Source organism: Hipposideros armiger, unplaced genomic scaffold (genome assembly GCF_001890085.2).
Source record: "Hipposideros armiger isolate ML-2016 unplaced genomic scaffold, ASM189008v1 scaffold_685, whole genome shotgun sequence".
In the NCBI taxonomy this organism is placed as follows: Eukaryota; Metazoa; Chordata; class Mammalia; order Chiroptera; family Hipposideridae; genus Hipposideros; species Hipposideros armiger.
Window position 1 is genome coordinate 1,063,465 of NW_017732035.1, and position 11,479 is coordinate 1,074,943.

General features: G+C 58.1%; 1 protein-coding gene across 1 annotated transcript in view; it reads right to left on the reverse strand.

Annotated features, from left to right (window-relative positions):
• The window catches only part of TNS3 (tensin 3), a 142,513-nt gene extending 135,376 nt beyond the window's left edge, over nucleotides 1-7,137 (reverse strand). The window contains exons 1-3 of the mRNA XM_019626569.1: nucleotides 7,085-7,137; nucleotides 6,052-6,090; nucleotides 5,208-5,342 (exon numbers count right to left, since the gene is read on the reverse strand). Of these exons, the coding sequence (XP_019482114.1) occupies nucleotides 5,208-5,342; nucleotides 6,052-6,090; nucleotides 7,085-7,137 (227 nt within the window). The remainder of the gene's footprint in view (nucleotides 1-5,207; nucleotides 5,343-6,051; nucleotides 6,091-7,084) is intronic.
• Between the last annotated feature and the right edge of the window lie 4,342 nt (nucleotides 7,138-11,479).

Consider the following 11,479-nt stretch of genomic DNA (forward strand, 5'->3'; position numbering starts at 1 on the left):
CCAAGGGGCTCTCCCAACACCACAGAAGCCCACCAGCAAGACCCTGTGAATGTTCAGGGGGAAACCCCACACCCCATCCACGACAAGATGCCACACAGCAGCCCCAGCGTTCTTCAGGGCCCGTCCCCAGCCCACCTCTGCTCTGTGACACAGACCACGACCCCCAACCCCGATTCTAGGGATCAAGGGAAACATGAGGTGTCCTTCTCAACGTCCGTTATACAGACTTACTCATATGCAAGCACAATAACAATAGCAACTCCCAACGATCACCTGGTGTCTAAGCATCAAATGGTGAAGCTGGTGGCTTTGTCCACTGATGGAAGCCATACCTGACAACAGGCTGAAAGGGCCGTAACACAGTGAGCCCTGACTCTGAACAGCAGAAATATCTGTCAACTTGGGTAAGAGATTAGAAAGTAAAAATGAATAACCCGAGTGACTGACACTACAGGACGGACGGAGAACAAATCCTGTTGTCCCCTCTTCCACATGGGTAGCTTTGCTCCTTCTGGGAAAATTCAGTTACGAGCACATATCTGTGTAAATACGGTCGGTCCTGCCCAGTACGAGGGGGGATAAACAAGCTAAGAAGGGGAATTCCAGGGCTTAACTTTTGGAAACTCCCAAAAGGTTTTCATTTTGTTTTCTGTTTGTTGCTCACTTTGCTTCGGTTTAATCAGCAACAGAGTGAAGCACGCGGACTCACCTCGGCACGGAACCCCTTGGCCGTCAATAATTTGTTTGCAAACCCCGCAGACTTTAACTTTTTTGAAGACCTTGTTCTTGAAACTGTGCAGACTCGCAGTTAATTCTTCTGGCTGAAAAGGTAAAGGAGGAAATTGTCAGCTCTTTGGTCCATAGCTGCTGGCTTCTGCTTTTCCCTTCCAGGGGATAATAAATCGAGCAGCGTTTGTAAAGAGCTAACACAGCAACTTTACCAGGCAAACAGAACAAGGAGCCACCCTGCCAACGCTGGGATCACCAGGGGGTCTCGGATGCCCGGTGGGCATTCACAATGCCAGCGACGCAGACGGAAGTGCGTACCCGCCCAGCTGGTCAGTCCCCTGGCAAAGGGCATCAGGCACACCACGCAAATCAGCACTGCTCACGCAATCATGTTTTAGCTGCCAGGCTGGCGGCACACAACCACCTACTCCTATGACCAAGTCTCCACATGCATTCCCACAGCCTGAACGTTCTTTCTTCTGCAAGAAGTGATTAACGAACAGCACAATTATGTTCAGAGGAAGCTAACTGGCTGACTTTCCTGGGCCCTTAGCCTGAGCTGATGTGGGCCTCTGTGAAGGACAGGCAGTCACAAGACCAGTGTGATAAGACAGGAGCTTTCACCTTCAGCCTGGGAGGCCGCAGGTCTGTCACAGGCACTTTTAGAAGGAGATGGACCACTCACCAGCCACCTAATTTCTGTCTGTAGACTCAAGGCTCACAGCTGTGTGACGACCTTATGAAAGTTCAACCGACCTTAGCAACCCAACACCAATCACTGCACCCGTCCATTTGCTGATAAGTGACGGTGTGTTCTGTCTGTAACTGATACCACACGGACGCACTGAGGCCGTCACTCACCCGCNACGAAGTAACGGGCTCGGTGGCTGGCGGTTCCGGAGCCCAGGTAGGGGGCAGCCACAGTTGTGATCTTTGCAAGATCTGTTTTTTGAGTTGTCTGTGTATGCCTCTGTCTACATCGTCACCCCTCTGAGGACAGCCCGGTGCCCCATGGTGAGGGTCCTGCAGAGGCACCCAGGCCTCCCGCCAGCACCGCCTGGGCAGCCGCGAGAGGGGGGCCCTGGGAAGCGGGTCCCCAGCCCCAGTCAAACCTTCAGATGATGCGGCCCCTGACAAGACCTGGGTCCAGCACTGCCCAGCCAGTGACCCCCAAATGCCTGATGCACAGAAGCAGTGAGAAATAACAGATGCTCTTGTGTGAAAGCTCTAACTTCCAGGGTGATCTGTTAGCAGCAGATAATGAACACAACAGGCCAACTCAACCCAAAGGGCTTTGTCAGTGGAAGCACGGTGACAGTGTTGTGACATTCACGGAGCATGGCTGACTCAGCCACAAGAAGCCATGGACTACTTTAGAGCAAAATCATGACATCCACAAAAGTGAACTAGTCACAGTGGAATCACAGAAACCACTCAAGTGCTGAGGCAGAGACCCCAAGGTGGGCCCACTGTTTATGGTGCACTGGCAGGTGATCCCCAGGGTTTTATGAACTGTACACCCCAATGCCAGCAGCACAGGTGCCATTCAGCTGTCAGCGTGTAGGAGCCGTGCGTGGCCCTTACAAGATGCCACCCCAAGTGTTAGGACATTCGTCCTCGTAACCAACCACCTCCCAAACAGAAAGTGTGAGAGTGACCAGGCCAAGCCGTGGCCCCCAGCCCACTGCCACCCCAGGCCACAGCTCCTCACCCAGCCGTAAGCGACTTTCAACTGTATGAACAGTCCTAAATTACTAGTTAAGAAAAAGTCATTTTTAAAAAATCCAGTGGTCCCTCTGAGGGGCAGGGTCTGTGCAGGGTCTATAACAGAGAGACTATGTTCCATTCCCAGGTAAAAATCAACACATTCGTGTCACTGTTTCTGGGTCAATCACTACGTAGTTATTCTAAGGTTGTGATTCTTCCTCCTGAAACCATTAGCGATGCTTTTAAATTAGTTGGTATAAAATATTTGCATATAGGGGCCGGCTGAGTGGCTCGTTGGTTAAAAGTTGGCTTGGGACGCCAGCTCTGAGCATCAGGGCCCTGGTTCGGGTCCCACATGAGGGCCAATGANCCGCCATGTCTCTGACAAGGGGTGAGGGGCACCGGGGTCCCCTCAGTGGATGTCACGAGGTCGTGGGAGCAGATGGCGTGTCCCGGAACTGACCAGCCTGGCTCCTCCCACCAGATGGTGGGACAACAGCGAAGCAACAGCCAGGAGAGGCCCCGGGCCGTCCTGCTGAGCTCACCGCACCACGCAGGCTCTTCCCGCTCGCGCTGCGTTTTCTGTGCCGTCACCAGAGCCAGGAACGCTCAGAGCTGCTTCATCCGATCCCTACAGCAACCCGCGAGGAGCCCAGAAGTGAGAGGACTCAGGTCCAGGCCACGCGGTTCGACCAGTGTCACAGCCAGGGTGGGACCTGACCTGACCAAGCCCAAGCGTGTCATCACTGCCGTGCTCTGTGCGTGGGAGCGTGCATGGGTGACGGACACATACATATAATCTGCAGAAACGGCTGCACACTCGTGTGACTCGGCTGTGCAGAGCCACCTCTCTTATCTGTAATGACCACTGTTATCTGGAAACAGTGATGCATCCGCTTTGCGACCCAGCAGGCCCCGTGTGACTGGGACACAAACGCGATAAGCCACCGGCTGCCCTCTACTTCTAAACGCTGCATCAGAGCCCCAGGTCCCGACGGGGCCGCCCCAGCCGTGGTCAACACCCCGCACGCTGACCGCACAGCACATTTTCTCTGCCGCCGGCTGCTCCCGCCCTGCTGATAAGAGGCCCGCCAGTGACGTGGCTTCCTTTTCACACTGACTTCCAGGAAACTCGGGCCTGTGACCACACATGTGTCCTCGGCTACGTGAATGCTGACAGAGAGGTCCGCCTGCCAGGCCTTTGTCTCGGCCCCTCCGCCGGCCGCCTCTTTAGTCTGTGCGTTCACTGAACCTCAACTTCACTTCTTAAGTCATCACAAGAACAGAAGGGTCTCCTCCCAGAAACATCTCGGGCGACGGGCGCCACCGGCAGACGGCCAGGGCTGAGGCACGGCCACCGAGCACGGCGTTCCCCCCGCGTGCGTCCCAGCCACCCAGGTGTCACGAAGGTGCCCTACCCGGCAGACAAGGACCCTCACAGGGCATAACGCCATCGAGGCCCAGGGAGGGCCTGCAGTCAGCGACGGGACGACGTCGCCGCCCGGCCATCACCCACTCGCCCTCCCGGCCGGGACCAGGGTTTCAGAGCACTCGGGGCCCATCATGCTGCCCCGGGGTTTAGACAGACCCGGCAGCTCAGTCAGAGCAAGCTGACAGGACACTATTCTGGAAGCTGTCGGAAGGGCTCAGGGCACCCAGGTGACACCTGCAGAGCAGGTGAATGCCACATGGAGGAGGGATCCCTGGCACAGGATGGAGACAAGCGGCAGCGGGCCAGAGGGCGGGATGCACCCCCAAGCCCATCGCCAAGCGCAGCCTCCGTCCCCACACCTGGATGAGTCCCCACGGACACCGAAGGCACAAGAGGACAGACTGACAGGACGGGAGCAGGAGCCACGTGTGGACCCTGTGTTGGCTCAGGCAGCGCTGGGGCCGGGCTGGGTGGCCTGGCCACGGGCACCTGGATTCCAAGCCCCTGGTCGTTTCCTCCCCCGGGGGCAGTGCCACCGTGGGGAAGGTGTCCCCTGATCGGACCCCTGACGCCCACCTCACTGAGACGTTCTGAGGCCCAGAAACACCAGCTGGGGTCTGAAACGTGAGGCCCTGAGTTCCCCAAATCCTCCTAAGCTCCACCGACAGGACGAGGGTTTTCCTGCACAAGTCACCCCGACTTAGAAACGCGGCAGGTGAAAAACTGACAAGCAGCACAAACAAAGCTGTCTGATCGCTAACACCAGATGTTCACGGCCAGGGACGCCCAGCCACGGCGGCCTCGGTGTCGGGTGGCCCGGGGAAGTCACCCCACGTCCTCAGCCCCAGGCACCTCATGTCTCAGCTAAGGTGACCTTCTGGGCAAACGCCTAACCGAGCGTCTGACATGGAGCAGGCGCGCCATGCAGGTAACAAAGAAAGAAGCAGAAATGGGGTCTCAGGTGGCCTGGCCAGGACCCACACGGGTTGGCAAGTCCCAAGGTCACTTCTAGAGTGTGGCTGTCATGTGGAGCTACGGCCAGACTGTCCACAGTGCCAGGCCCCGGGTGCTGAAAGGTTCTCGGCCAGCGGAGGACCAGGAGAGAAAAAGGTTTCTGTGCTTTCCGCACTGAGAAGTGACGGTGCATAGGGGAGGCCCTCCCACCCCACTGGGCCCAGGCGGGTCCTTTACACCAGGCTGTCCAGCCTGGGGGGGAGGGGGCGAGCTGCTGGGATGCCCACATCGGTCCTACCGGTCTTTCCTCCAGCAGCCAGAGGGAGGCAGCATACCCCCGGTTTAGGGAGAAAGCCACAGGCAGGGCAGCTGCGGAGGGGCCCACAGCCACTGCAGGGCATAGCCCTGGGTCAGGAGGCCGCCAGGCTCAGCCCACAGAGACACGGGGACCAGGAAGGCAGGCGAAGTGCCCACCGGAAGCCGGGATCCTGTGTCCACGGAGCCGGGGCCGAGGGCTGGGCTAGGAGCACAGCTGACAGAAGCCCTGAGGGGGCAGTGGGCACACCTGTTTGCTCCCCCCACGGGTAGGGCTGGGGATGGCACAGTGAGTCACTGCCCATTGCTGCTGGAGGAGACGGAGGCCAGTGTCCTGTTGTCCAGGAAGCACACAGTGAGCCAGCAGGCATTCTGCTGGCCACTCGTGAGTCACCGAAACAAGGCTGACCTGTCATCTCCATCGGGGGCGGCAAAGACAACACCAGAGGTGCCACGACATTCAAGTGACACTTTCATGTACAAAGCAGACAGCAGCCTGTGTTTTCCTAATGACAAGCCAAAGAGAAAGTGCCACCAGTACGGTTACCTTCAGTCCACAGGAAGGCGGCCTTTGTCCAGCTCCCGCACAGACACCCTGTGACAGCGACCTGGCCCACGTGTTTCTCTCTGAGAAAAGGGACACGTGGCATCTGCGCTTTACAGAGACGTGAGCTCGGGCTCAGGGAGCGGGTTCCCTCACAGGAGCTGAACCGAACGGCAATTCTTACACACTCGTGCGTGACTGTCCTCTGAGGGGACGCGTGCGGGTGGCCCCTGGGCGCTCCGTGAGTCAAAGCGCAGCTTAAGCAGGTAGAGGACCCGGATGGGCCAGAGACTCCCCAAAGCGGGCGCAGCATAAAGAAAGACCTAGTCCTGTGTGACAACATGGCCCCAAGGAGATGCTGGGGACTTACCTGTCCCAGGTGGCCGTGTGCACAGCGGAGAAGCGCCACCTACAGGACAAGAAAGACGGTGAGCAGGCTGAGACTGTCCCTGACCTCGCTCCAAGGTTCAGCCTCTCAAGAGATGGCCTGGAGTAACACAGTCCACGTTCTTCTCGGTTTTGCCCCAGTCTTTTCAGACAATTCAAAGACACCACAGAGCCCCAAGGGCCGTGCCCACTGCTCACATGTGCGGAACTTGACCTCCAGTTTCCAGGAACTAGTGGACTCCCAGGCCTGAACGTCCGAGCCAGCGCGAGCCCTCCCAGCACCGTGCGGGGAGCGGGCCCAGGAAGGGGGCTCTTCAGGGCTGGCGTTCTCTATAAGATGGACCACCGCTTCTAGATGTTTCCACAAGAGGACCTGAACGCCGAATCTAACCGTGGCCACGCATGTGGTCACCTTGTCCCAGACGCGGCTCCGCGCAGGACACGGTGGGGACAAGTCCCTTAGACTCCGCCATGGCCCTCTGATGAACCAAGAGCACCCCAGGAAAGCCGGGCCAATGTCACGAGGCCGCCAGCACCACTGAGCCCCAGGAGACACGGTTACAGACGTCAGCCGAGAGACCCAACAGAGACCAAGGCCCCAGCTTGGGAGCGTGTCCTGGGTGGGACCTCGGCCATGGGCTGTGGCTTTAATCGCTCTGGGCCTCGTCTTCCTCATCTGAGAACCAGGGGTCATGAGAGCTTGTGGTCCTCAGAACAGAGGCGGGCACAGGGCGGGCTCTCCACACTCGGGGACAACTGGCTGGCCCCGAGCAGAAAGGGCTGTTGGCGGGTGAGGGACCCGACCTGCTCTCCGCAGTTCTGGCGCCTGTAAGTGTGACATGGCCCCCCGAGAGCTGCCTCCTGGCTGTTCCCTCCCCCAGGTCCTGTACCCCATCCTCTCAGCCCCCTGTGAGCTTCCTCCTGGCTGTCCGTCCCCACACCCCACCCCGACCCTGTACCCCATCCTTCGAGTTCTCGGAAATGTGCACAGGACGGGGAAACCCGAGGGACCTGACCAGCTGTCCTTGTGGGTTGGAGTGGCCGGCAGCACGACCTTGGCTCTCGCCATGGCGACTATTTATAACTCTCTCGCTTATCTTACTAAGTTCCTCAAGGCACATGACACATGGTCTGGGACGTGTTATTACTGCCCCGGGGCTCTGACTCACGATCTTGTCTGGGGCAGGAGCCCTCTATCCTGGCGCCCCGTCCCCTGCACCACACGCACAGAGCAGCCCTCTCGCCACCAGAACCGCCGGCTCCCCCAACACCAGGCTTCCTGGAAAGCAGGACGCCTCTTTTTCACCTGTGTATCCTCAGATCTTAATGAACAGATGAGGGAAGTGAACAGATACATGTGAAACAGAAAACAAGACAAAACAAATGGCTTTGGAAGCGCAGGGAGCCACAGGCAGAGGCGTGCAGGCAGGAGGCGGCTGCACAAGGCTGCCGTGGCTGCGGGGGCACCACGACTAATTCCACCCCTTGTACAGTCTCCACTCGGCCCACGTGTCCTACCTAGTCCTTCGCGAAATGTTTGACATGCTGGCAAGAAACGTGCAAGGAATCAGAGGTCCTGCCTTTGACAATCACTGTCTATATTCCATGCAGTGGAGTATTGTTCAGCCATAAAAAGAAATCAGCTATCAGGCCATGAAAAGACAGAGGAACCTCAGATGCGTGTTACTAAGTGACAGAAGCCAGTCTGAGAAGGCTGCACACAGTGTGATTCCAACTCTGTGACATTCCGGAAAAGGCAAAACTACGGAGACGGCAAAAGGGTCAGTGCTTCCAGGGTTGGGGGGAGGATGAACGGAGCACAGGGCAGTGAACACACTCGGCAGGGAACCGCGAAAGGACACACCGTCCAGGCCCACAGGCCGCACAACCGCGGAGTCAAGGCTGATGTAAACCACGGGCTCAGGTTAATAACAATGTATCCATGTTGGCTCTCGGAACAAATGCACCCACTAATGCAAGATGTTTCTAAGGGGTATCCGGGACTCTCTGCTACCTGTTCGACTTTTCTGTTAAGTCTAAAAGTGCCCTAAAAATAAAATCTATCGGTTATTTTTCAAGTTTGTTGTCTGGCAGCGCACATTTGTTGGAGCGAGTAAGTGGAGAGGCTCCACGCAGGGTCAGGACTTGAGTTTTCAGAGGACAGCCAGGGTACCCCGTGCAGGGACCAGCGCGCCTCCCACATCCCCCCACGGCCAGGTGGGCTGGCCCCAGCGTGTCCCCCAGAGACCGAGCGCGCTCTGTGGGGGCCCCTGAATCACACGGCGCCCGGTCATCACGCCAGTCCCGTCCGTGGCCGACATCACCAGAGCTCTGCCGTCTGCACGCCAACCATACCCAGCCCCCTCGCTTGCTCACACGCAGCACGGAGCGCCTCCTCGGACCAGGCACCCTGTTCCTCGCGGTGACCCAGTAACCAACCGGACAAGTCCTCCAGGAGAGGACATGCCCTGGCACGAACTGCAGGGACCGCAGTTTGTCAGAGAGTGAGTGGGGCATGGGCGGGCCGCGGGGACCCCGCTCAGCGACTGCCCCTCCACATCCGTCCACAATCCTGCTGAAAGAGCCCTGTCCAGGGACCTGTGACAACCCTCCTGCCTGTCGGCACAGCCTGTGACACAATGCACACAGACGCCTGAGGGGCGGCTTCCACTTAGAACGAATGTGCAATGACAATGCACAAGAAGAACCACCCAGAGAAAAGGGGATGGTCTGGGCGACAAGCCACCTGTCTGTTGGCCAAGAGGAAACTAATATTTACACCGGGAACACCAAATTTATAAAGACCAACAGCAAGTGCACACGCCAGGTGTGTGTTCCCGCCGTGTGGTTCAAACGTGTGTGTTCCCAGGACAGGAACTACGGGAAAACGGACCAGATTTCCACGTCCCGTCTCCGCCCTTTGAAGAGGGAGGTGGCTGACGGGTCTGGCAGGAGCGTGGAGGGGGGGTCGGGACACACCCATGTCCTCNTGCCAACCTAGAATTCTGTACCCAGCAAAAACTGAAAGTGACGTCAAAACTCCTTAGGCTATACCAGCGCTTCAGCCACTCCAAGCTCACAGCACGCGGCGGACGGCCGGCCAGCGCCTTGCCCGCTAGTCAAGCTCTCGGAAGGCCGGTCCTTCTCAGCAGCCCGGCAGCAGTCTGGGCACTTATCTCCTGCTTTTTGGGTTGATCTTGTTGAGACTGTCAAATGAGGGAACGTGTCCTACACCAACCAGAAGCCGTGTCAACACTTCTGCCACCCGCAGTACAAGCTTTGTGACCCCGGACGAGTCACACCCTCTCTTAAAGGAGAAGGATACCCTCTGCCTCCTGCCTGTTAACAGTTACTGTAAATGACCAAGGGCTAACCCAGGTACCGGCTGTGAGCACCAGCAGCCCCTGGGAATCTCTCAGGCAGTTTTTAAAACAGCTCCACCCCAGACCAAGGCGGTGGGGCCAGAATGCGAATTCTTTGAAAGTTCCCCAGGAGCTCCACTGGTGCCGGCGGGACTGAGGGCCAGCATATCCATGGGCTAGACCATAAGGATCTGTTCTGCAACCCGTAAGGCACTGTTACTCCGTGCGTCTTCCTACGTGTGTCTGTTTTTTCAAGAGGTTGGACACTTTTTGAGAGCAGAGCTCCAGTACTCTGTCTGTGCCTTCCTTCCATGGAGGGACAAACAGTGCTACCATCATGAAGTTCACGACTCTGGCAGGGCCCTTCCGTGCCGTAACCATGATCATCACTGTGCCAGCAACAGGGCTACAGGATGCCAGATGGAGACCACACAGCCAGCCGGAAAGGGACAAGGGCTCGGACCCGGTCCCCAGCCCAGCCTTGTGCTCAGACAGAAGGAAGCATTCACGCGTGTGACAAACACAGCCCTCCTTCGCCATCCCCGGTTGGCACATGCTTCTCCCCTCGTGTTTCAGCTGTTGGTTTCTACGCCTTCTGTCCTGTGCCCCACGGGCGTTTCCCAGACACAGGACACTGGGCTCTTCTCCTTTATCCTCCGAGGCCTGCACNCACAGCCTTGCCTGAGGGGACACACTGCCCGATGGCCAGCGAGAGTGACCTCAGTCCATGCTCCAGCGTCCGGCCCACGGCTTCCTTCCCTGCCTGGCCACCAGCGCCGGCCCGGCCGCGTGGCTGCAGGGTGGCCCTCTCCATGACTTCCTCTGACAGTGGCCCTGGCGGCAACAGGGCAGTGACAGTGGCAGTGGGGTTTGTGGAACACTAAGGCCCTGGGGAGCGGGGCGCACCCTCAGGTACTGTGAGACCTTCCAAGGCCCCAGCCGGCCTGTGGACCATCACAGGGGGACCCGCCGTGTAGCGCAGCCCCAAGTCGGGAGCAGCTAGGCCGGGTCAGTCGTGAGGCCGAGCGTCATGGACTCCCGAGGAGTCGGGCACGCCTGTGCTTAGGGAGCCCGCACGCGGTCACCAGGGACCCAACCGCCTGGGCCAGCCTCACCTCAGCTCCCAGAGGGCCAGCTGCCCCCACCTGTCTCCTGAATTTACGGCTGGCTGTGCCCCCCCACCCATGGCATCATGGTTAGAATAAGAAGGAGCTTTGTTGTTGCTGGTGGCATTCTCGCCTGCCCTTCAAAGCTGCGTTATCAAAAAAAAAAAAAAAAGAAAGAAAGAAAATGAATACGGATACATTTCCCGCTGCCATGATCCAATAAGAGCAAAAGCTTATCTGCCTCTCAGCGAACTGCCAATTTCTGCAGCTAGAAATGCCATAATAATCAGTGATAGTTAAGACTTTTGGAAAATTCTTTGAACGAAAGAATTCAATCCGCTAAGTAGCTGGCTGGGCCCCCTTTAAGAAATGGAGCCAAGAGCAGCAGGATCGGGTCTGCGGCTGCAGGTGGCTCGCAGAGGTGGCGGGGCCAGCAGCACTGTCCCAGGCGACGCTCGCAGGCACACAGCAGGAACGACTCTGGGGGGGGCTCCCCTCTGCCCCCCCACCCCCCCGCAGTGATGAGACCCAGCTTTGCCGGACAAGGCTCACTGCCTACTCAGGACAGCCTCAGGGGTTGGGGACAGTCCAAACCCTGACAAGGGGGCGGGAAATACCCCCTCCGAAATCTGAAACATTCCCCGAGGTGGCAGTTACCCCGTCCACCGCACGCGGAACCTCTGCCCCCACGCGGTGTCTTAGGTTACGAGTGCGGGGCACGTGCGGGAGCAGCGGATAAACCTCGCCGGGTCCGAGGCCAGTCCTGCCTGTGAGTGTGTGTGACAGGGACAGCCTGTCCTCGCCCGGGAAGGGCCAGCCGTCTCCACAGCGAGACCGGAAGCGACAGTAGAAATGCCCCAGACCCACCACAGACGCTGGTGCTTGAAAATACTCAAAATGAAAATCATGTGACATCTCAGAAGAGGCAGGGGACAGGGTTTAG